The 27,278-nt window shown below is 36.1% G+C and overlaps 1 protein-coding gene across 1 annotated transcript in view; it reads right to left on the minus strand.

The window, feature by feature from the left end:
• The window catches only part of ARHGAP42 (Rho GTPase activating protein 42), a 253,545-nt gene that overhangs the window by 95,596 nt on the left and 130,671 nt on the right, over window positions 1-27,278 (minus strand). Inside the window, exon 4 of the mRNA XM_019741698.3 lies at window positions 9,135-9,206. Coding sequence (XP_019597257.1) covers window positions 9,135-9,206 — 72 coding nt within the window. The remainder of the gene's footprint in view (window positions 1-9,134; window positions 9,207-27,278) is intronic.

Consider the following 27,278-nt stretch of genomic DNA (forward strand, 5'->3'; position numbering starts at 1 on the left):
TGGCCTACAGTTTGCCTGTCCTGGTCAGGCAAACCAACCAAGCCAGGTCAGTTTGTTGTAGCAACCATACACCTGGGGCTACATGTTGTTTTCACTGCTAACTTTTAACAAGAACAATGAAAAATTGAAGCTGTTTATAGAAAAACAAGAGTTTGGTAAGTTTAAACAATGTCATAGCAAGAATAACTAAATGTAACAGGGATGTTCAGCAAATGCAGACCCTTCCTGACAAATACTGACCCTGGCAACTTTTGATATTGGGTGCTCCATACATGTTTGCTTGTTTGTTTGTTTGTTTGTTTGTTTCTATGGATTAGAACATTTGTGTATTTCAGATGTAACAAAAAGTTTTAGTTAATTTTATAGGGAAAGTAGTCTGAAGTTCTTCATAATTTAGTTTTTAAATCTGTATATTTCCTAAATACTGATTCTTTATAGGGTTTCCACTTACTTTACTGTGTATTACAATGTCTTAATTCAAATTTGATACACATAAAATATAGGTGAAAGCAATAGGAACAGCCTAATAAAACTCCATTAAAATTCAAATGTTGGCATAATTCATTTTCAACAACCTCAAAGAATAGATTATAAGGTGCAAAAATTAGTATTCTATAAAAATGATCTGGAAAATCCTTCTTCTTTCCTAGATCACCCTGATAATAAACCATATTTTTGCATGTTTTCTCAACAAACAAGCAACTATTACAATATGGCGCATTCACTGACAGTAGCTATTTTATCAGAGCTCCACGGTTAACATAACATCAAATGATGCGTTTTACAAACCCACCTATTCCTGATGCTTGAAATGTACTCCTGTATGTATCTGCAACTTGCTTTGAATACTAAAATGTAAATGTGAAATAAAATGTATCCAATTTTATTGTGTTCTTGTTTGAGCTTTCCACAGAAATCAATATGAAGTCTCCTAAGTATTTATTATAGAACATTTCTAGACATTTAAATTTGAAAAACAAAAATCACTAATAGATTCCCAACCACTAGTAGGACCACAGGAAAGACCGTAACCTTGAACAAAGAAGGTGTTAGTAAAAATAGCAACGTATATAGCAGTGCACAGTGCCAAAGTACATATCATGAAACGCATTTAGAAGCATAAACTATCATGTAGCCAATTCTCAGTAGGGCAGCCAGTAGATGTGGTAGAGGAAAGAATGTATCAAGGAACAGAATCACTAACTCTTCAATCAAGGAAACCACCTTGTTTCCTAGAGAAGATACAAAGTTCACATGGGAAAATTTGTTGCGTGGACATGCTCCAAGTGGAGCTTCCGAATGCCTCGCTGTTGTCCATATTGAAAAAAAGAGACCTAGAAAATTTTCATCAGTTAATTGGAGTATCTCCTTCCACCAGGTTAACTCTAAGTAACTGGATTTGCTACAGAAAAGACTTCATTCTGAGGGAAAAGGTTTGATTCTCATCCAAGAAGGCTGACCACTGAAAAACGAAAAAAAGTCTTAGTGTATAGCGAGGTTTCACTCTCAAGATCTCTTGGTACTGATTTCATCAATGACAATACTGAGACTACACTGCATTTTATCAATTAATATTTATGTATGGCACATTGTAAATTGCATTAATCTTTTTAAAACTGTGTATTTGACCTAAAAAATTAGCATAAGGATCTTTTGTAAAAATACAGGTTGTGGGGAAACTTAAAATGTTTCCTAATTATTGGTCTTCAGATATCAACATAAGAATAATTGGGAGGGTAAATAGTGATAATCTTATCTACAATTTATTATAATCAAGTTAGAACACAAGAGCTTATTATCCTCCTATCTGAGCACACAGCAGCCATTTAGTAGTTAGAATAACCTATATATGTATGTAACACACATACACACTGAACACATTATATTGACCTAAATTATTTAGCAGAATGACTTTCGGGTCATGTCCCTATCTAGAATTCTAACTCTACAGGACACCCGGCTTTTTCTCTGATAGGCAAGCTCTGAAATGGACACAAAAACATGATACCTTGGCAATTTTTGAAATGCGAAAAGACACTGAATGGTGCCACCTGTCAAGTACAGAGACTACTACTGAGTGGAATGGCAATAGGGTCCACTAGGGCTGATACTCACCCCATAAGGATGTTGTGAGGATGGTGATAACACACCATACAAAAGGGTTTAAATGAAGGGTTTAAATGAGCACGGTGGGGGCAGGTGTGGCATGGTGCCAAAATTACTGACTTAGGTGCCAGAAGGCATGGATTTGAGTCCCAGCTAAAGCACAGGGGCACGAGTGGGTTGTGGGCAATGCTATTTGACCTTTCTGGGTCTTAGGCTAGTCATCTGAAAATGATGAAGACTGTTGTTATAAGTAATCGTGGTCCATAAATTGTATAGTGTTATTAATTACAAGTAATGTCCATCTAAGGCCCTCTTGCTTTGTCGTCCTGTGACCCACACTTTATCAGTATTTAACAGTCAACTTTGATTGATTTGCCTCTCTCTGCCCATGAAACAAAACAAGGCAAATTAACCTACGTGAACAATGACCTTAGTTTTACTGCAATACTTCGGTTACTACTGGCTAACAAAGTACATAATAGCAATAATTATTATTAATTACAAAATAAAAGCAACTAACATCTTAGTGCTTACTATATGGAAGAAATCATGCTAAGCAATTTATAGGAAATGTTAAATTATGCCATCATGGGAATCCTATAACCTATTATTTTCTTCACTTTTCAGATGGGGAAACAAAGGCTTTAAAGAGATAATTTACCCAAGTTCACATTTCCTGTAAGTATTAAGCACCAGATTTTGATCTCAAGTTTGTATGACTCTATAGAACTTGCTGTTAAATAAGACACTACCCTGGCTCGCCAAATGAGCTAATCAGACAATTTTCCTTCTTTGAGAATAAAAAAAAGAATTACTATTACTTGAGCATCAAACATCTGGTGGTGCTACTCAAGCACCATATAGGCTTTATCTCATTTCCACTTAAAATCGGACTCTACTCCTTACTAGTTACATGACCTCAGCCCATTTATATAACTTCTCTGCACCTCCGTTTCTTTGTGTATAAAATGAGTTTTGAACAATTTTCTTATCTAATAGGTTGGTTGTGAGAATTAAATGAGTTTACATGTAAAGTGCTTAGGGCAGTACCTGTTTAAGTATTATAAAGGGTAATATTAAGAAAAAAAAATCAAAGAACAAAAATTGGTAATTCTATACCCCTATGTAACACAAAGGTTTCACTGATAAGAGGTGCAATAAAGAGAATTGTAAGTAGTTTCAAAACCACTGTTAAATGGTTTATAGTTTGCCCAGAGAATTCATTCCCAAATAGTTCTTGCCAGAGAACATCTATCCAGGAGACAGACACTCAGTGGCCACCAGCAAGACATGAAAAACCAATCCTGACTATTCTCTGTAAAACCTGTTGACAACAGGAGGAAAAGCAAGATGCCCTAAATCCACACTCTGATCCTGTAAACCATGTTATTTCGGATTGTTATCAGTCCAAAGTATTATCCATTAAATTAGATGAAAAGCTCTGTCCAGTGGCAAAAACTTTACCATTTGGAATAAGTAAAGCATCTGTAATCCTAGATTCTGTAAGCCACTTGAATATTTGAGACAACAAATTACAGTGCAGACATTTTTCACATGAAGGAAAGCTAAGGCTATAACAGGAATGAATCATGACAATTCTCCATACATTTTTTTTTTAGATGCTGAGTGCTAAAATAATAACATGACAAGGAATGTTTAAAAATAATAAATGTTCAGAGACAGAACCAAATCTACTACAGACAAAGAGACAAGAATTATCAGGTTCCATTACAGTCTTCAATATGAAATCAATGTGGGAAAAAAACACGAAAAACAAGTTCTATTTTGAAATGACTAATAGTATATTATTTTTGAATTAAAACCACAGAGGAACGTTCATATTTCTATCAAGATCTAATTAAAAATGAAAACCAGTCTTGAAAACATTTCCCACAGAAATAAAAATGTATCTTTTAACTTTTGTGGGCAGTATTTCTCAAGTCTCTTTCAACTCTAATGAAACCAGTCAGTATTAAGTGCCTACTGTGGGCTGGGAATTTTTAAATCAAGAGAAATATATTAATTACATTTGATTCAAAGTGGGCAAATTTGCACATATTTGAAACATTTTTATAATTAAGGTATTTCACACTAAATTATTAGTTTGTGAAATGTAAAGAAAATAAAATCTCATAAAGATTATTCTAAAATGCAGCCTGGAGGAGATGAAATCCTGTTGCTGTCGATAAAAAAGGGGCTCTATAATAAATCTGACCGAAAGTAACCTCAGAGGGTGATCCGATCATAACTACGTCACTGGGCTGGTCATGGTGGGCAGTCATACCCCTGGCCTATAAAAAGGTAACCTTTGTCTTAAGAAAGCCCCATCCATTGTTTTTGTACATCAAGGTTAACACACCTTTGTAATGCTTCTTTTTTCAGCCCCTCCAAAGTGTAACCACCCTCAAGAGAGTACATAATCTCGTTAACTATACTGTAGTCCAATCATAGAGATTTCCCTGCCTTGCTTTCTCCCATATTTATGTGATCTTCCTTACATTCCCTCAATTCCAAATGCATAAAAGAAACTACACACTGTCATTTTGGGGAGATGGGAGATCTTGCTTCCCAGCATGTCATCAGTTTGGCTCAAATAGATTCATAAAAAAATTCTTTATAGGCTTGGATGTTTTTACATCAACACTGTCTGAAGAATTGCATTCTAGCCCTCCCTGTGCCACCAAATACCTCCTCAGTCTGTTTATATGTGGAAAATGAGTCCTTAGCCTCCTAAAAATCAGTTCTATCTCTTAAAATATCTAATAGTCTAGTATGTATATATTTTCAGACACACACACACACACACACACACACACACAACACACACACACATAATTTCCCCACAATATATTTGTGTTTGATTGGGAAATCAGATATGGAGTTCTACCTATATTTTGGAGTCCAACAGTTTATGTAGGAACAAGTGTGGAAAGTGCAGATATGACTTATAACTGATTCTCTCTGGGGGCAAGCAGGAGATTTCCAACATGATCAATGAAATGTAATTGTCAATTTATACAAAACTGTGGAAACAAGTGATAATTCATCTTGCTCCATAATAATGCTACTCTCTCTATATTTATATTTTGGAAATTCTAGTTGACATTAATAATTCTGAATACCTACTTCCACTCATGTCTAGAATTTAAATCGGCAGTGTATTAGGAGACGAATTAAAGAAACCAAACATTCAATTCTACATTCTGACACATATAATATGCCAGGTCTGCAACACAATTCCGTGTTGCATATATATTGGGCTAAGAACCTTTAAATAAATACATTCTTGACAACTGTTTATAGATAATTCTTCTAATCTTGAAAAGCAGGACCCATCTATTCAAAAAGCAGGACCCATCTCCTATGCCCTTGGGTTCACTGCCCTCATCATTAACGTTTCCTGATGCCTCTCACAGATGCACACTGCTTTTCCCCACAACTGTAACTCACTCAGGGCCTCCCATTGCACAGCCAAGTATCAGGTGTCTCAAAGCTCCCTAGAATACACTACAAAGGAAATGTTTGTGGTCCATGGACTTTATCCACTCCAGTTAAATACGATCATCTGCTTCTGAGGAGAGGGCCACTTTGACTCAGCATTTTCCACTTGGACCAGTCTAAGGGGGCTGCTGACTGCAGTGGAAGATTCTACACTTAATAGACATGCCTGCCTTCCAGCTGGCTCTTCAGCCTGAACACGCTTGTGGGAAATCGCTCCTATAAAGACTGTGAAAAGCAGCAGAGTGTCATTTGTAGAATTAACTTTATTTACCAAGTAAAAAAATGCCTAAGTAACACAAGGAGTAAAGCAGTAGAACAAAGAATTTTTATTCCTATCAAGATGTTTCTTGCAGTAACAAAAGAAAACTGACCCATATATATATTTCAGAAGAGAATGCCTGTTTTTTATGCACTTTACTAAATAAGAATGACTTAGCAGCTTAGAAACAATTTAGTAATTAGAGTATCAGGCAGATAAAATACACAGAATCATCACCACCAAAACACCAAGTGCAATAGTCTTTATGCTCAGATTTCATTTGAATTCATTTGGCCACAGTTTAACCTCCCAACAAGCAGGCCAAGGCATAGTATACTGTGGTATGCTCTCAGTTGGTCTGTCCAGCAATTGAGATGTTTAAAAAATAAAATGAATGGGTATGGTTGCTCATACTACTGCAACTGTAGCTAATCTAAACCTTCAAATAAGAATAATCCACACACAGGGGAAATTTACTATTTAGATGGGCCAGAAAACTTGGAATCTCCTATACTAGAGAAATAATTTTTCACAAAGCTCTCTAATTTTACAAAAATATCTTTGATGAAGTGAAATATTGTAATCAAGGCTGTGAAGTAAAATAGCGTGACTGTAGCTCCACAGCATGACTTCCCAGCTCTGTAATCTGGTGCCGCTCGCTCATCATTTTCCTCATCGTAAAGCAGGTACTCATCTCACAGGATGTCTTGAGGATTTAATTAGGTTACAGATGTAATAGTGAAAACCCCTACAATATAGATGCCAATAAAATTCAGCTATTTTGATTCTTGAAAAGCCTCTTCCTTGCTCCGGAATACCACACTCTTGTTTCTTTCTTTCTTCTTCTGCCCCTCCCTTCTCAGTGTCTTTACCTGTCTGGTTTTTCTCTCCCCAAACATTAAATGTTGAGAGTTCTCAGATTACATAGGACCTAGGTCCTCTTCTCACTCTACTCTTTCCCAGCAGGATCTAATATACTGCCCCAGAATTTTCATTACCAACCAGAGAACAATAATCTCCAAAGTACAGAGTACAAAGGCGTACTTTTAAATTCAGATCTGATTACTCACCTGCCAACTCAACATCTCCACTTGAGTGTTTTGGAAGAACCTCAAATTCATTATGTCTAAAAGCTAAACTCACCATCTTTGCCATCCAAACATACATTGTTGCCTATCGCACGAAGCGGCTCCAAAAACACCCAATTATGCAATCCAGAACCCGGGAAGTCATCTCTGAAATGTCCTGTTCCTCGCTTCCCAGTATTAAACCCATTTCCTACTTCTTTCCATTTTACCTCCAAAATACACCCCTTTGTCTCCATAGCCACCATCACCTTCTGAATCTAAAGCCATGATCCTATAACCCCCAAACTGGTTTTCGTGAAAGCAGCCTAGCCTCCTCCAATCCATGTATGACATGCAACTACAGCGATATTTTAAAAAGCAAATAGTATCACTCTTCTACCTACAACTTTTCTTTGGCTTATCAGCGCCCTTAGAATAAGGAATAAAAATACCGTAAACCATTAATAAACCTGTACACGTGTCCTTCATCATCACGGTCCTCTATATTCCAAACACATTAGATCTTTTTCCTTTAAAATGCCGAGCTCTTTCCTTCTTCAAGGCCTTTATTCACACCCGCTCTGTTCCTTCTTTGGGAATGTATGGAAGATCCTTTACTTGCCACCCTTATAATATCCAGCTATTTCTTTCTCATCAGTTATTTCTCTGCTGAAACAATACCTCCTCGAGAAGGTGTTTCCTGGTTCTCAGGACAAAGCCAGTTCCGTTAATTATACTCTCTTGAAGCATCCTGCACTTTTTGCATCAATATTCTCAGTGCATTTGTACTTACTTTGCTGTCTGTTCTCCACAAAAGATAGTAAGGGCCACACGTGCAGGAAGCATGTCTGTCTTATTTATACTTGTATCTTTTCATCTTAAACACCACGATTGCCACAAGTAGGCCGTCGTGACACTGATAAATATTTGCTGAATTAATTAACACAAAGATGATCCTGGCTTAGTCTCTAAATAATTGCTCATATTTATGAAGAAATGTACACAAAATTAATTCAAAGCAGAGTGTGATAGCTTTGTACAGGAAATAAGCATAAGGACGACTTGATTTTGAGAGAAGAAAAAAAAAATCAATTCTGGAGAGGGAACAAATGTATGAGGAAAGGCCTATATAAGGAAGGTTTCTTTTTGGTGGGATATACGCCATGGAGACCGAACAAGACTTCAACAAGTGAAGGGTAAGAAATATTCTAGAGGGAGGGAAAAGTCTGGGCCACGCCATGGATAGAGTCAGGGTATATACAGAGTCTGATGAGCAGACAATTGTGCCTGATGAGGGAGGTACATTGAAATGTAGGAAATGGCCACATGGTGGAAAGCTTTCATCATCAGGATTACACTGTCTCTCCCAAGGAGAACCAATGAAGCTTTTGCCACTGATGACAATCAAAGACGGGAAAACTGTGTGAACAGTTTTGGGATTAGGATGAGAGTGTGGAGACCAAGTAGTAAACTATTTTCAGTATTTCAGACATCAGAGAAGGAGGAAAGGAGGAAAAATAATTCTGCAGAATGATGGGTAACACCACTCGAACAGGGGTGGGGTATGCCATTGACTAAATGGAAAACCAAAACAGAACGGATGGAAGATGATTTTTGATTTGGAAATCCTAAATTTTATGTGCTTACATAATGTTGTGCAGGTAGTTAAAAGGCAGTACTAAGAAAGAGGATGCAAGTAAATTTCAGAAAATATTAGGCTCAGGGAAATTTTAATTGGTACGTAATCAAATATTAATGCAAAGTCTTGACAAACATTCTGTAAGGTTTTTCCACAAACAAGTTTTTATTAATAACGTAAAAATGCAAAAAATAATAAAAGTTCTAATTACTACCTAAACCTTCAATATACCCTGTGCCTTATTTTTATTTTATAGGTATTAGGAACAAAGCTCATAATTTTACCATAATTTCACACCCTTTAAAATAGTTAACTTCCTACAATTGTTGGGATAGGAGGAGCTCACTTATAACATGGTGACTTTTTCTCTATTCAGTAGAAGTATAAATTATTTTATGTTTAAAAGAATTCCAGTCTTTGTAATAGGCTCTGTGCAAAAGTTAAAAATGACGTGCAGAATTTTTTAAAAGGTCATTCTAATTTCAAAAATGTTAACATCTAAAATTATGTCATCTTTAATTATCAAGAGAATACCTAGAGAATAATAAAATGTAACACTTACTTTTGCTGCACCTATCTGTTCTTTTCGAAATTTCTCAAGTGGTGCAATTAACACATCGTTAGCGTTTTGAATCTGAAATGAAAAATGGAAATACATTATATTCTGCATAATTTCACGCAAATATTGAAAAAAGGAAACAGCTTTTGTTCTCTTGTTTGCTTCTATAAATGAAATAAAAATATCTCGCATTTTGTACAGTCTTTTTCTACTTTATAATTAAGTTGTTCTCACAAATTATGTCACTTGATCCTAAGTGTGAATAATCTGAAAACATGTACACGTGGTAAGATCTTAGTTAGAATAAGAAATTTAAATATTCAAAGATATAACTAAGAAATAGCATATCGGATATTAAATTTACAAATACGTTCAATTACACTGTTTTAATGTAGTTAGTTCAAGCATCATTTTAAAATAGAACTATATAAAAGCTCTTCCATTTTGCCACTAGAATGTTGCAATTCTACAGCTGCAAAGTAAAATCAGGCTCATTTTTTCCCCTATTTAATTAGAACCCTTACATTTGGGATTTGCCTTAATGTTCTCATATTTCCAGACCTACTAAAATAGTATCTGATTTCTTTTCAATGAATAGTATTTCAGCCCAACTCCAAACTGGGATTTACTTAAAATTTTAAAACACATGAATCTTTTACTAAGCATCTGTAAAAATATTTAAGAGGGTTCTAAGTACGGGGCCAGGGACTGCATGCAAGGGGACAGACATTGCTAAGGGTAACATTATGCTGGAAGGAAATCTTGATTTAAAAAATCCTTTAGAAAGCATTAAAATTAAACATAGGATCTTAAATTTTCTCACCACAAAAATAAGTGGTAATTATGTGACAGGATGGAGGTATTAGCCAATGCCATGGGGGTAATCGTTTTGCAATACATAATGTATTAAATCAACATGTCGTACACCTTAAACTTACACAACATCATATGTGAATTATATCTCAATAAAGCTTGAGGGATAAAAGTAGGCCCAGTTAAAAAAATTTGTAATTGATTCTACCATTGTGTTAGCGTGATCATATATAATTAGCAAATGCTAAAATGAAGGAAAACCTATGTTTAAAATATATTACTCTATTTTAAAAGAGGTTAAATGGTCTATATAGGAGTTCCTTATATTATTCTTGTAAGTTTTCTGTAAGTCTGAAACTACATCAAAATTTTAATAAAGGGTTTTACTTTCACTTATTTTCACTAGTTATTTTCTAGTCAAGTTCCATTTCTTGAATTCCATACGTAAAAATAAAAAACTAGAGTGTTAATGCCTTCCATGATTCAGTCATTCTCCAATTAGCAGAAAAAGGAGATGATGGATCTTAAAAACAGGACGTAAAATCCTGTGTTGTGAAAACCTACAAAGTAGATCCATATTCACGATTCTTTCCAAGACACTGAGAGGTCTTGATACCTATGACATCCATCACCTTGTTCCCATTTGTGAGCCTGGACAGGCATCCCTCTAGATACACTGTGCAGGCCTTTTACTACAGAGATGATTGGAAACAGTAGCAAAATAGCTCACTTTTCATGCTCACTCTCTAAATCGTCTTTGCCCTCACGAAAGCCCGAAAACACATAACCACACACATAAATATCCAGATTTTACAGATATAATAAATAGCTGATGCTGCCTTTCAAGTTAAATTTACATAAGAGGAAAGACCGTGTCAGGAACACTTCAGTGTAATTTGGAAAAATAGCAAAAATAAAGGCTAACATTTACTGAATGTTTATGCTGGAAACAAGTATGATCTAATGTATTTAAAGTTAGTGAACTTAAACAGGGAGAGTTCTCCAGTGGTGAAAACCCCAACAATGAGGCTTAATAAGATGGTGCGCAGTATAGCGCTTAAGTACACACATTTAAAATAAAAAAGACCTGGGTTGAAACAGTGTTCTGTGGCGTACAAGCTGCTCTTTAACCATGCTGAGCATCAGCTACATCATCTACCCAACAACTTGGTTCTAAGAACTAAGATAATGAATAAAACACTTAGCTCAGTGCCTTACATACAGTAAGTGCCCAAAATCTATAGTTGTTCATATCTCCAAATAAACATAGATAATGGATCTCAATCTGTGTTTACCTACTTAATACATTTCTATAATATGTCTGAATCTACTGTGTTGCTCTTTGGTTGAAGTGCATCTACATGCACATTACGAGGAGGGATTTTCCCATGAAAGTCCCCCAAGAGAGACGCTCTTAACTCTGCCACGTGTAATTACTAGGTATTAATACACGTGCCAAGCACACTGCTGAGATCTGTGGGGAAGGGGAAAAATTAAGGCATGGGCTATCACCTTCCAGAAATTTAATATCTAATTGGGAAGGGGGGAAATGTGTTTATTCAACAAATATTTGAAACTCATAAAGCACCAGTAAAAATGTTGGAAAAAGTGAAAAGACAAAACTGATTACATTGAGAAGTTACATGATAAACTATGCCAAACTCCTTACAAACACATTAGGATTTTAACAACGGGAAAGCTCCATGAGAACTAAATGAGTTGAGGTAGTATTTGGGTAGTGGAGATGAATTGGATACACCGAAGAGAAAAGATATTCTCAGAAAAGGGAATACCATGGCTAAAGGCAAGAGGGTAGCAGAGGGTAGAACTGAGCATGGAACATGAGAAAGGGGAGTGGAGCGCAGAAATCCTCTCATTGAGAATCAATCACGACTGCAACTATACTGATCATGTTACAGGTCCTCATTTAACTTTTTAAAAATGGGATTAGCAGAATGAATGTGAAGCATGACGGACAGTTCTGGCACAGAGACTCCATAGAACAATATATTACTATTATTATTATTATTATTATCATTATTAACTAATATGAACATTATCTAATTGGAGAAAAGAGTATACAGTATTAGTAGGAAACTCAAGTGGAATAAGTAAGGAAAAGCTGAATTATACACATAATCTAGGCAAAGCAGCCCGAACATAGAATGACTGTTGGCTTCGAAACAGAGGAGTCTTTTTAATGTTACAAAAACTTGTTCTAGGAAGGCAGTATAATATGTGGGATATTTTGAAAATGAAGACATGACGACAAAATATGCCAGAAGAATTGGCAGATGGGTAGCAGGGAACTGAAGAGACAGTTTTTTGGGAGAACATAAAAAAGGACCCAGAAGGAGAGGAATCGAAAGTGACATAAGGTTTCTGCCTCAGGCACTGGCACTGAGGCATCACATTAAGAACTAGGGTAAAAAATACGGTAGGGAGTATGTTTGGTGAAGAAGGATGTAAGACAATTTCACGTTGGAACTATTGCGTTTGATGCCATGGGAAGGCTCAAAGAACTACTCTGGCAGAATATCCCACCTCAAAAGGGCAGAATTAATTAATAGGAATGAAATGTTTTTTATTGGGATGGGAAAGGATTAGGAAAAGGAATGGATACATGGATCCATATATTAAGACACTGGTACCCACATTCACATGCAATAGTTTACATTTTTGTCAAAACCCTTATGTTGCTGTTATCTAAATATGACCTGGGAATAAAACAAAACCTGAGGAGATAGGTCAAATGTGATCATTAAAAACAAGTATTATTTCCTAGCTCTATTTCTTCATTTTCTCTTTTGTTTTTGTATTTGTTCGATTTTTGCTTTCTTCTCCCTCCTCTTATTATATTAACATGAAACTGAAAGAATTCAATAATAATAATAATAATAATAATAATAATTTTCTAGAGGTAATAAACAGAAAAAATGAGCAAGGGGGAGAAAAACATCCAAGAGTGACAGATAACAATACATAAGATTTATTGAAGGTTTACATTGTTCCAAGTACTATGCAAAGCTCTTCGCAATATTGAGATTAAAGTCAATTTTATATGAGTAATGACTTTCTAAATCTAAAAATCATCTGGAATGTATTAAGAATGTGAGTGTTCAAGTTAGCTCCAGTTCCATTTGAATCTTGGCAACAAAACGGATAAAACTCAGTTATCTTCATCCCTATACCTCTTAAGGATTTTATAAAAATTAAAGGAGAAATACACGTCTTTTATAAATAACAAGCTTAGATTTGGCATATGGCAGACATTCAATAAATATCTGCCTCTTCACAGAATTCACAATAACCTACTGCTGTGTTCAGAATTATTGTAAGCAGTCTTAGAATTTGGTTACTCAAAGGTAGAAAATGAAATCCAAAGTCATTGGACAGAACAGTACCTACCCAGAGTACCCATCTATAATAGTAGATAACCAGGAACCTAATTTTGCCATAAAACATTATAACATATGTATGGGTTTACATCTGAAATACAACATTCCGTTTGTGTGCAGTCAAAGGGCTGCTGTTCACAATATGTGAATCTAAATTCAAGACATCAAAATGGAAATGCCAGCACTCAAAGGGCACAAAGTTGATGTGCAACACCATGTGGCTGCTTCTGACCCTCATATTTGTATATCCCCCAGGGAACACATGCCTTTCACCCCCACACACTGGTCAATCAGTCATATTATGAAATTCTTCAATTTTGAAGTAATCCAAGTGTAAAGAAGTAAAGAAGGTATTTAAAATTTTGATAAGTTTAAATGGGTTACTGTTGCTACTGCATAATAAAGAAAAAGGATATACAAAATGGTGGAAAACAATTAAAAAATGTGAATTAGGGTGCAACTCTGGTGACTCAACTTTTACAAGGTTTAAAAAAAATTCTAGAAAAATGCAATTTTGGCTCATATGGAACTCTTTCTCCCCAGATTTATGCAAGAGGCTTGATGAAACTCCTTCCAGAAAGTAATGCTGGGGTGAGGAGGGGGAGAAGCCGGTCCCTCAGTTCAGGAGATTCAAGATCCCGCAATATTTGTGGAATGTGTAACTTTGCATGACCTTACTAAGGGTTTAGGAAATATACAAAAGCAATTTTAGTATTACTCTCCCTAGATATCAACCATGAATGTTCTTGAAAAGGTCTTATTTCAGTAATTAAGGCACAATTACTTATAAACTGTTTTATAATTCTTAACCATAACCTAAACCTTAGGCTCAAACAACTTATTCTTATAGATATTGGTCTATTTTAAAATCCAAAAATAATTACCAGCTATTTCACTTATTTTTTTTCCAGCAAAGAATCAAATCTAATATTGGATAGTGGTTTACAAGACTGTGTTACCTGGTAGACACACTTTAACTGTGGGTGTGTTACATTAAGACAGACAATTATGTTTCCTGTCACTTTTCTTTTGCAATTTCAAGTGGTTCTAATAAACAACCACAAGGGAGTGCTCGTAAGTCACTCAACAATAATGGCTAGAAATGTTTGTATGTGGTTAGAGGAATGAGTCTCCGAACATGTTTGGGGTTTGTTTGTTTGTTTTTCCCTCTAAGTATATATGAATTATAATTTTCTATACACCACGGATTTTAAAACACTATCTTATAGGAATTTTCAATGCTTGCTTTCACTGCTGAGAACCTAACAACAATGTGTTTGTCCAACAAAGTGAGTAGCAATGGACTAAAAGAATTCTAAAAGGTAATTCTTACATTTTCAAATCTCTCCCCTTTCCATGTGTTGGTTCCAATGTTGGTGCCAGTTACAGCTCATCACTGATCAATGATTACAGTGTCCCATTATCCTGCAACTTACTCAACAGCACCAGGATGTAAGATTACAATTCTCTCCCTCAACCTTTCAAAGCACTAAAAGACTCAATTTTGAAGAGAAGACTTAATGATATTCTGCAGTGCTATCTAAAGCAACTGTTTGAGAAGGCTACAACAGACCACACAATTTACAGAAATAAAACTCAGATGGCGTAGCTCATTGCGAAAATAATTTCTTGTTGAAATGCCTATGTAGCTCATCCACACAAAGTGGAAAGATCCCAAAGATATATAGTAATGAGTGGATTGAACATAATCAATGCACAAGATATCTATAAACAGTCTCTGAGGTAAAAACAGATGATTTTCTGTTTTCATGGCTGGGAAAATCGGATCAGAGTCCTAATTTGGGGATGACAGGCAAGTAATCTCTCCTGTGCCTTGTTCCAACCCCAGTCCTGTTCCTCCCTCCCAAATAGCTTCCCAAGATGAAGCTCTACCGAGCGGTCTAGGGCTCACCTGAGGCTCACTCCTGGATACTGGTCAAGTTCACTCACCACTGTTATGCACTAGACAGTTTATCTCTAGGTCAGTAAACCCAGTTCTTCTAAACTAGAACTCAAAAGCAAAAACTCACATAAGCTGTGGAGATGCACACAGGACCAAAACCTTCATGTAATAAAGTCATTCACATAATGAAGTCAAAGACTAAGTGTATTTTATTTTTATATCCTTTAATATGAGCAAATTACTCTAAAAACTATATCTTTACTAAAAAAAAAGAGCTGTGTAAGGTTATCTGGGTACCACAGTAAGCCATTTAATTTCTACTTGAATGTCACTTGCTACCTTCATATTGAGTGTTTTAATTCTACTTACTAAGCTGGTGTTCCATTATGAACCCCACCCCACTGGACCTCAACTGTTCAGATCCAACCCTTACTTAAATTTAGTATTACTTTCATCTTTTATTCACCATAACCACTAGTAATACTTTTCTTGTAAGAATATACAGAGAAAATAAATGTAAGTGTTTGAAGAATGGTGCTATATGAATCCCTTCTTCTATTTCAGAAGATAAGTAGAGGTAGTACACTCTCCAGGAGAGTACACCTGTTTATATTTAATTCTTGGTTTATACCCTGACAACTGGGCAATGGTTAAGTTACACAACCTCACCAAGTTTCAGTTTTCCCTTCTGTATAATGCAGATGATAATATGCCTTTACTTCATAGCATATTTATAAAGATTAAATTTTATATTTTCTGTATAATGATCACAAGAGTTTATTCATATAAAGTTATACTGGCCTCCTATTAAATTCATTCTTTTGATCAGGCCAACTGTAATGCATATACATTTTTTTAAATGACCTAAAAGTTGCTACTAGAGTTATATACAGTGTAAGAGAGTGAAATCTCACCAGCTGTGAAGGCGTCTTAAATGGAACAGAGTGGTTACCAGGGCCAACAGCAAGCAGTCTTCTGCTTCTAGAGCTAATGTGTCTTAACATAACTCTAATTAAACTTTGCTATTTTTGTAATAAAACCATCTTTACTCATAAGATGAGGGAGTAGAAAAGCATTCATCCATGGGGGAATTGACTTTCACAGAATCTGGCTGAGAAAGTAGAGGAGGGGGTACACTGCAAAATTTCCTATAATCCGCTATGAACACATGATGTCAAAACTCTAGGTTGCACCAAATGAAATTCTCTGAATACCGTTATTTGAACCAGAAAGGTAAGTTATTTATCTTAGCTTATTTGTTGTTCTTAAAACTACTTTTGCTTTATTCCTTCCTACCCAGCAATCTCTAATGGGAAGTTAAACTGAGAATATTTTTAAAGCATTCAAGCATTGTTGAAAACATTTGTAAACACCAGCTATAATCATAATATATTACCAACTCACAAACTTGTGTCTTATTGCCATCCTGACTATTACTTATTCATTTATACTCTAAAATAATAAAGGCTTAAAAAATGTCAGCAGAAAAAAAACGGTCAAACTGCTTTTCAGCTATAAATAACAATTTATAAAGGTCAAATTAGATTTGACACCTTAAAAGCTACTTAAGTTACTCCCAACATCCTGCACATACATTCCTGTAATAAATTATTTTCTATCAATTTTGACCAAAAAGTATACATTTAGCAAAGCACTTTTATAGAATATATGGCTGCATTACCTCAGAGGTCATGCAAAGATGTTGAATTTAAATATACCTTTGAGAGCACAGGCTCCAAAAGATATAATAAATGCTACAACCTCAGTTGTTTCAACAGATCAATTAATCACCCCTGCATTTTGTAAAGATACTGGTAAGGTTACTTCGGCCAGTCCTCTACCTTTGGACATTCTCAGGAAATCCCAAATCTGCTGAATTTGTGTACGTCTGGTGGCAGTGCTATTAGGTTCCAATGATGCTCTCATGTTTGTTAACACTATAGGAGATGGCCAAAGATTTTCCCATAACACAGCTGACCATGTATATATCAATGTCTTCATAGTGATGAATACATACCTCCTCTCTCTCTGCCCCACCTCAAAAATCAGAAACACTCTATATCCTGAGCTGAGTCAATTATGGCCTCAAGAAGATTTTTTTTCCAGGTTCTATCTCTTAGCTTAGAGGGATCAAAGTGGCTTTAATGTGAGAGGTGGAGGGGAGGAGGAGGAGGAGCCTCAACAAATTGATAATCTATGTAATTCAGTGTTTATCTCCCCCTGCCGTTTAATGCTATTTCTTCTTGCTAATATTCTTCTACCCTTCTTGGTATTCAGTACAAAGAATATCTTTGGAGAGAGAAATTAAAATCACTCATCTGTTTTAAATTCTTCATTTGTGAATTTAAGCAAACATCTAATAGTCTTGGCAAAGTTTATAAAAGAAATGAAAATTCATTAAATTCCCAGAGTCAGTCAATTTACAGCCATTACATTTTAGTAGCTGAATGTTAATGTATTTTAATCATAATTGTTCAATATTTATGTAATGCAGACTGTTAAAGCCTTAAGAAAGATTTAAGATATCCCAATATGTATTCAATTTCTTAAATTGCTAATTGAAGTTTTACAATAACGGCGACAGGATGGAAGGAAAGAGAAAGAGGGGAGAGGAGAGAGGAGGAGAAATTATGCAGGACAGAGATGCGTGTAAAAACAAAGTAGAGATGCACCTAATACAAAGAGTGACTAAGAACGGTTACAAAGACAAGTTAGGGGGCAGTGGTGTGCTGGAGCAGGCTCGTAGAAGCTGGAAACCACTGGGCACACTTTTCCCACCCCGAATTCAGTGGCCTTGGATAGAAATCAGGTAAGGTGGTCGTATTTACAGAAATGAGCAAGCATTACAAATCAGCGACAGAGAGACGGACACACCACCACCACCCCAACGCGGAGTGCTTGCTGGCAATGAACATTTTACCAGCGTATCACTGCTTGAAGCTCCACATGTGTTTGGAAGATACCAATATTAAACTACAAACAATGACAGAGTGCTAACTATACAAGATTTCTTTTATCTAGTTATTAATACATCTCTATTAAACAAGTATCTGTGGGCTTATAACATTTCTAATTTAGTGTATCTTTCCCAATACCCAAAAGATTAATTAACTCCTTTCTACTTCTTTACACTGGAACTTATTTTCACACAAAGCAAGACTGTTGGCTTTCTGGGCTCCTACAGCAACACCTTGAACAAACTTCTAGTACAGTACGGATGCCAAATAGTTTTAGCTTCACAAGTCTAGCTGAATGATAGCAGGTTTCCGTGGTGCTGGGTTGAGAATTCAGAAGCTGAATCTTGCTATTAAAGGAACGACCACAGAATGTTGGCTATAAACATCTCTTGTTAACAAGAGCGATAGTAGTCGTGCTGCCTGTTATTTATCTATCGATCCTCCCAGGCCTACAAAGGTGGAGATAATGTCTTATTGATTTTTTTAATAGTCATTGCCTAACAAAGTGCCTTGCCATCGTGGAAACAACATACCATGGCTAAAACTGATGAATAAAGTTATTTCTGATACCTATAATTGGTACCTGTATGTATGACTCACTATAGCAAATACTGTTCCTCTTATTACTGAGGATGGCAACCTACCTATAGGAAACTAAGTATTTTTGAAAATAAGGAAAGTTTTCCTATAATATGTACTCCGATACATGTGGTATAATATAGGTAGCAATCTATCTAGGTAGCAAGCTGAAGCCAAATTGACTGATATTGTCTTTAGAAAAAAAGGCAGTCACAAAAAAAATAATCAATTTACAATTACTTCTGTCTTATAGTCACACAAGGTTCTTTACTTATAAATTGGTTTCCGAAAAATATGTATACACTACTGTACTTCAAGTCAAAACTTCACAGAGGACTGACCAATATCATATGAATGACCATTAAAATGGAAAGAGCAGTAACCCCTCAAAAGGAAGATATACTTTTATCAGCTTCCAAATTCTCCCTACTCCTTTCTTTTTAAGGTTCATTTCACTACTGTGCTGAGCTGAAAACTCAAAAAAAGAAAAAATCATATGGCTTTGTTAGATTTTAGGTGGAAACCAGGAAAGGGGTTGGGGGTAGGAGAATAAGTTATAGAGTAACAGGCCTGAAATCATGGAGGAGAAAAGGAAACAAGGGTCAGTCCCATCAGGTAAGTGGGAAAATGAATTCTACAATATTGCTGAACACTTACTATGGGCCAATAGAGTTCTTCTGCAATACTTACAACAGCTGTATGAAAAAGGTACTATTATTAGTATTCCTATTTTTCAGATAAGGAAGGGAGAGCCAAAGAGGCTAACTAATTTGCCCAAGACCACAAAGAGTTAACAGATGGGAGAGTCACATGAACTCAGGCAGCCTGACTCTGGAGTCTGCATTCCTAACCACTCTACTATACCATATTACACCACTCTTGGATAATAAAGATACACTGCAGGACCAAAACCAGACTTATTTTGCACCCAAATAAAGTTATATGAAATGTGAGTATAGCTATCATTAAAACAAATGTCAAAGCAAAAAAAAAGCTGTAGTTACAGTGATGTAATTTTTTTCCCCTAATTTCTAAACCTTGAAATGAAGACATTATTTTCCGTATTACAAATCTCTTTTGGAAAGTGATATGCACTTTTTATTGCATCTCCAGTTTAACTATTGTGCTGATGCCATGTTTGTGTGTGTGATAAAAAGTCAAGCTGAGTTGAATAATAATGATTTTTCTTGACTTATAAAATGCTTAGTTGTAATAATGTAATGGTGAAGTAAAAATCGGCACAGACACAGAGAAGACTGGGAAGAGATTACTGTAATTATTATCTTAAAATAGGAGCATTTCACCCAAATAATTCTACCCAATTAAAGTTTGGGAAATGAGAGAAAAAGAGGTATTCTTTCTAAAACATAACCATAGTAGTACTTTTTTTCCTAGTTCTTGCCCTGGTACAACACTTACTTGAGCTGTTTATGTCACATACTATCTTGTTATAAATAAACACAGGAAGCAATGTAACTGGAACTTGTACAGTTTAAAAAAACAGTACCGGAAGAGCGCTCTCTCTCTCTCTCTCTCTCTCTCTCTCTCTCTCTCTCTCTCACACACACACACACACACACACACACACACACACACACACACACACTGTATCTTCCCTATAAACTACCTATGTAGTGACTGCTTAATGTGAATATTTTAAGGACCTCTGGGAACTATGGGAAGAGAAAATAATCTTTTGAAATAAATAATCCCTTAACTGAATAAACCAACAAATTGAATCATAGTGTTGTTAAGAATAAAACCTGGAAAAATTAATTAAAAGAGAAAACTTCTGAGCTTTAACACAGAATTACAGAAGTCCATGGGTACCCAAAAGTTAGCTAATTCCTACAATTTAGCAAACAAAGATATGATTTATTTTGCAAAGATTTTCTTTTAAACTTTCCCAGGCATTTGAGTGCAGGCTCTTAGTCATAGCTAAGAAATACTTCCCAAATAAGTTCCGTATGTTATAACTCTTGTCCCTGGTCTTTTCCAAAGCCAGGTCTGCTCATAAACTGTGGGCCAGTTTTCCACTCTATACAGCTGTCAAAAACTTTTCTTACCCAGTGAAGTAAAGAACCTCTTTCATCCCTTTGTATGAGGATTTATATCATGTGAAATATGAGTGATATGTCAATACTAGAGAAATTCTCTTTACAACACATGACAAACAACATAAAAAATAGTACACTTATCCTTATCTATGAAAAGTATGTCCCAACAGAAAACACAATCATTTAATAAATCATTAATATCTGACCTCTTCTGGTCTTACCCTCATGCCATGGCTTGAATTACTTTCAGTTCATAGAACTGGCTAAAAGGATGTTTAAGATTCTTCCCCGGAAAATAAAGCTTGGAAACTACTTTGCTCCTGACAGCAGCAGACAGCCTGAGACACTCCAACTTTGGCTCATCTATGACGATGTGAACAATCTGACATAATACCAAACAGTAATGTTTTGCTATGGGACACCTCAGTCATCCTATATAGTTACAAAAAGGTACGGAGAAACAATCTCTTTTCTCTCTCTCTTTTTTTTTCTTCCTCTTAAAAAATTTAGAGATACTCTATTCAGTGGAAAAGAAAAGTTAGCTCCGCAGATGTACAGATGCCCAGTTTACACAATTAGGAAGACTTGCTGCTGGCACAACCCTACTTCTTATCTCAACGCTACCCAATGGCCTTTTGAGCTAATCTGCTTTTGAGAATCCGCTTGCAGAGTCAAAGAGGCAAAGGCAGCGTCAACTAACTTACTTCTCAAGATAAAACTCTACACCCCATCCATGGGTAACCTAATGTAGTTTCATGCTTCAAATATTAGGTGAAGTGATGGCTTACAAACAGTACCTCCAGCCCAGACATTTCTGCCAAACTCCCTATAAGTAAGCCAAGTGTCTGTGCCATTCCCACAGGCACCTCAAACACACACCTTCAAGACAAGTCCCAGCCTGCTCCAATCTCTCGATTTGTCTCCTCTCAGTGAATGACACCAAATTTAGCCAACTGCCTATCATCCTAGACTAGGGTCTCTTCTTCATCTCCCACAAACCAATTCATGAGCTCCCCCACAGCCTTACCATGCATCCTATCACATCTCCCCAACATTAAAACATCTACCTTATACATCTCTCAGCACCCAGTTTCGCAACCATCCATATTTAATTTTTCATACCGCTAGCAGAATAGTCTCTCCAAAAAAAGATTAGGTCACTTCCCAGCTTTTATCATCTCTCCACAACCGTCAATATAAAAGGCCTTTCCTGAGCCCAGTATCCCAAGATCCTTCATGAAGGGGCCCTTCCCTACCTCCCACTAACCATTTCTTCTGCCTCGCCCATATGAGAAGTCTTCTCTTTCCCTATATAACATGACTTACAAGCCCTAGATCACACTGTGACCATTCTCATAGCTTCCCTTACCTGGCTCACGTGTTTCATTCCCCATCTAAATATCTCTTACTTATCTATCCTTTAAACCTCAGCCCAAGTGTCCCTTTCCCTAATATTCCCAGTGCAAGTTTTAAAGGGCCTTATTCCAACTCCGACACGATTATGATCACACCATTATCATAGCAGATTACAAAACTCTGTGGCCACAGTGTGCCCCTCTGTCTTTCTAACCAAATGATGGGTATTCCTGAGGAAACACCAATGCCTCCAGCTTTCATTTGTGTATCCCCCCAGGGCTTAGAGCAGTATCTGAGGCAAACAGTTACAGGGCAAAAAAAAATTCTGGACCCAAGTCCATTGGCTGGAAGAAGGGGTGGGGGACAAGTTGGGGAAGGAGTTGGAAGAGACGTTAGAGAATTAAAAATGCCCAAATCAAATTGAAATAAAATGGACAATGGTGGACTTTGCAGTCATACAAACTAAATGTCATTTTCCTATTCATATACCAGTTTCAGTCTCAAACAGTAGTCCATTCATTTATGTGCTAGTTGAGTGTGAAGTGTTCTGAAACCACTACGGAAGAGAAAAACCGACGTGTATGGATTTCAATATTAAGACTCCCCCCAACTTTTGTCTCTTTGGGGGAAAGTGAGAATTTTAACACATAATGAATGTAGACCACCTTCTACTTGGGCATGCCAGGTTATAGCTTTTCCCTATACGTGCAAAGAAAAGGTTAATTACGTCACTCAATTTTCATTTCTACTTTTAAAAGGTGAATGGATGAGGTTAATTTCTGGAACTTATTATGATTCTTTATCAACTCTAGTTATCATTTTTGAAATGAATCTTGAATAAGCACTGGGGATAGGGTAGGGAAAACAGGCAAGCTAAGTGCTATTTGGCAAAACAACTTACCCCTAGATATTTATTAGGGATGAATAAGCAACAGGCTGCGGTCTTATCACTGGAAGATGCCTTGCGACCCTGTGCCAAGACTTCAATTAGGCTTATAAACACTCTTCAAAGAATGAGGCATCAGAAACACAACTTCTCATGGCCCTTGAGCTTACTACACAGGGAGCATACTATCTACATTACTAAGGTACTAAATTACATTACTGGGTTACAACTAGAGCACGTGGGCCAAAAGGCGAAAACAAGGGCAAGCCTAGGTCAAATTGTAAAGTGGATAAAATTTGTTTTCAGAAACTTCTACCTCGGCAGTTACCCTAAAGCCTTTGTTTGGCCTTTTTCTTTTCTGACTGTGTTTCTTCAGGCCACACACTACCATCCCCATTTCTCTCCCATTACCGTTAATGCCCTCACCAAAGACTATGATCCCAGGGACCACGAATCCTAAATATTTCCAACCATTACCACTGTCTTTGTCCTACGATATTACTTTTATGGTTTCTTTCATGAAGACCTTTCTCCATGCTTCCTAACAACTAGTAAATGTGATTTACTAACAAGTACTAACCTGTTCTGTACAATCTGAAAGCTATCTGCCCTTGGGGTACATAAAACAGTATGACAATCCAAAACAGCAGGGGGTTTCAGTGCCATGAATGGTCCAGTGAGAGAGAATTGGTTGGTGAAAAAATAGTTGCCTACTATATCTACATATGTGGCAAAATGTGGCTAGGTTCTTGTCTAAACTAATGACAACTTGATTGCAGTCCAGGTTCATATCTAGATAATATGGTAATAATACTTTCATTCTTGGTTTACATCCATAGATAGTGAACGTAGGATTAACAGATACATACTCAATGAAGGATACATAGACTGTTCCTCAAAATTTTTCAGGTGAAAATTTAAAATTAATCACAATTTTGAATTGCTTATAAACCAAACCTAGAAGTTCCCAACGATTTGGTTTACAATACTTCAGCCATGAGGCTGTAATTCATGACTTAATGCCTGTAACTCAAATGGTTTTCAAGCAAATATGTGTTGTGGAATCCAAAGGCTCTGCTTTGATGGCACTATTAGAATTCAGAAAGACCGCCAAATAAGCAAAAAATAAACAAGATAATACCAGATAATGATAAGAGCCATAAAGAAAACAAAACAAGCTGATGTGACAAAAAAACAAAACAAAAAAAAAAATGATGGCAGCTGGGATACTAATTTAAACTGGGTAGTAAGCAAAGGGCTCACTGAAAAGGTACCTTGGAACTGAGTCATGAATTACAAGAATGCCTCACCACCACCCCAACCTCCAGTCAAAGATCTAAAAGGGTTTCAGGCACAGAGAACAGCAAATGCAAACATCCTAACACAGAAGCACGTCTGACACGTCGATGGAAGGAAAAGAAGGCTGGCATGACTAAAACATAATGAAGGCAATACAGATGCAAACAGAGTCCAAAGGCCTTGAAAAACATAGTATGGAATTTAGATTTTATTCGATTAGCTGTCATAGAAATACAGAATGTGATAATGACAAAGGAATGCAAATTATGTTATAAATAAACTTCACATTTGCACTACACGCCATGACTGTTCATTAAACAGTTGTTACCTCTTGAGGTTTTTAAAGACACTGTCACTGCAAAGAATGGCGAAATCCACTGGGAGCTGAAGGGAAGTTCTGCCCCCCAGTTGAACTCAACTGCTGCACAAACCAAAAAGCAACAACAACAAAAACTATGGAAAAACCCTTTGGTATTAACTGCCAAGAACTTCCTATCAAACTGAAATACTCATAGTTTTTATCTAGGACTCTGCATCGCCAAGAGCTTACCAGATTAAAGCAACCACTTTCTAGGGTGAAAGAAAGGATTTTTTGTGTCTGAATGAACCTGAGTGGTGCCCTCCATTTATGACAGTCAATGTCATCTAATTATAAAGTAAATGTATACACAAAAAATGTATATGTCTTGATTTGGGACTATTTCATGGCGTATCTACAAGTTGAATCCATTTTTCACCAGACAAGGTTAAACTAGATCCAAAATCATCTAGAGCTACAGGGCAACACTGAGGTAATTATACCTAATATTGTCCCTTTTAGAAGTAAGGAGATTGATGCCCAAAGAGTTAAAATTGGCCAAATATGTAATAACAGAACCAACACTAACATAGTGCCTTGTACCTAGTTGAGTTAAAATGAGCTCATGTTTCTCCTCACTCAGTGATCACTATTAACAATTTAACACAAATTCGGGGAAAATTTAAACACTCTTCTACATTATCAAGAAGCAATTAGGAACCTCATTAGAGATAGATAGCTTTATACAAATTCTACCACAAAAATATTATAATCCTAAAAGATGAATGCCTCAGCTACCCTTCCTTAAGGAATCTTTTCAAATTTGGTCTCCTCTTTGAAAATCCCTGCAGTAGAAACCCACTCTTACTGACAGAAATGTGGCAGTGACCTCAGAGTGAGCTGAGACAAAAAACAAAGGGACAAATAATTTGTTACATTCCTTTGCAAGGGACTCATGTCCATTTTATAGGAAATGTACGAAACAATTAACTATTCTAAAAGATTATGGAGGGCATGTTTAATGCACACAGTCAATCCATGCTTTCAGAAGTTCTTTCCTACTTCTATAATAACACCATTACTACTTAACCAGCAATTTGAAAACTAGTTCATGTTTTCACTTTTGATTTAACTTACAGTCTACAAAGTAAAAGCTAAGGTCTCTGGGCCACATCACACATCTAACATCTAAAAGTTGACAAAATGACCTGATATTACATTATCTTTATAGGTGAGGACTGTGAAAGTCTAGCCCCTAGTTTCCTTTCTATGTCTTACGAACCACCAATTGTTTGACCTAAAGCTGAACATGCTGCTTAATCATCAGTCACTCTTTACTGGTAGTGGTTCACATGGTATTGACTGTCCTTCGAAAATGGTACTTCTGCTCTGAACCATCTCAGGACCTTATTCCAAATATCTTCAAGTTACTCCTTTCCATTTTCTTCAGGGCAGATCCTGTCAAGAGTGTTTCTGTTTATCTGGAGAGTCAAAGTTTGGTATGTTTTTTCCAATTAACCAGATTTTGATAATTCCAAAACTGTGTTCGCAGTCACTCATATTAATCTTTTTTGACTATAGAGAAAGTTCAGGTCACTTTGATTTATTAAGGAAAAGGACACTTGGCTTCCATTAACGATTCATCTGAATGATCACAAATATCAATGAAATAAATTCAGGCTTTGCAGACACTGCTATAGCTCAAGAACATACTCATGTCATAAGAATGCCTCGTCTAGAGTTGTCAGTTCACTCTCCCTTTAATTCTGTAAGAACTGAGGTAGCACTTACTACCTGCTTATCACACCTTGCTAGATGCTAAGAGATGTGAGGCTAACTATACCATAGTTGTGTGAATGAGATGTAGTATATATACTAGAGTATATAACATATGGAAGTACGTAGTATAGAATACATGGACGGTCCTTGTCTTAAACAAGATTACAATTTCACTGAGACACTAGGGAAACTATGAGAGTTTCAAAAGGGTGAATATTGGTATAAGACTAAAGGATAAAAAGTCTGTAGTAACAGTATTCTATCAGTGTAAAATTTCCTAATTAGGATAATAACACTGCAGTTATATAAGTGAATGTCTCCATCCTAGGAAATATACACTTTAGTATTTAGGCATTAACAAACAGTATGGTGGTTGCAACTTACTCTACAGAGAAAGAAAGAGTACTGAAGCAAATCTGGCAAAATATTAACTGGTAAATCTTGGGGACCGATATATATGAAGGTTCTTTGTGCTATTCTTGAAATTTATAAAATTTAAATTACTTCCAAAAAAGTTTAAATTTTTAAAATAATTGCTAACGGAAATATGAGAAACTCAAAATCAAAAATATTTTGCTAGAACCAATTACTTAGTCATGATATATCTACCTCCAGAGAATAGAAAATAGAAAGCAATCAGTAGCATTTAAGTTGTACACAAGGGACAGGTTGAAAATAATAGAGAGGTGTTTTCAGTTCCAAAAACTATATATTTAGCGGGCTTTTTAAAATGTATGTATAGTTTGAGGTTTTCCATTTAGTTTAACTTAAAAAAAAAAAAAAGTACCTTACATGTCTCAGTCATGTCTTATCTAAAAGTAA

Source organism: Rhinolophus sinicus, chromosome 14 (assembly GCF_057876585.1).
Source record: "Rhinolophus sinicus isolate RSI-liver-muscle chromosome 14, RSI-T2T, whole genome shotgun sequence".
NCBI lineage: Eukaryota > Metazoa > Chordata > Mammalia > Chiroptera > Rhinolophidae > Rhinolophus > Rhinolophus sinicus.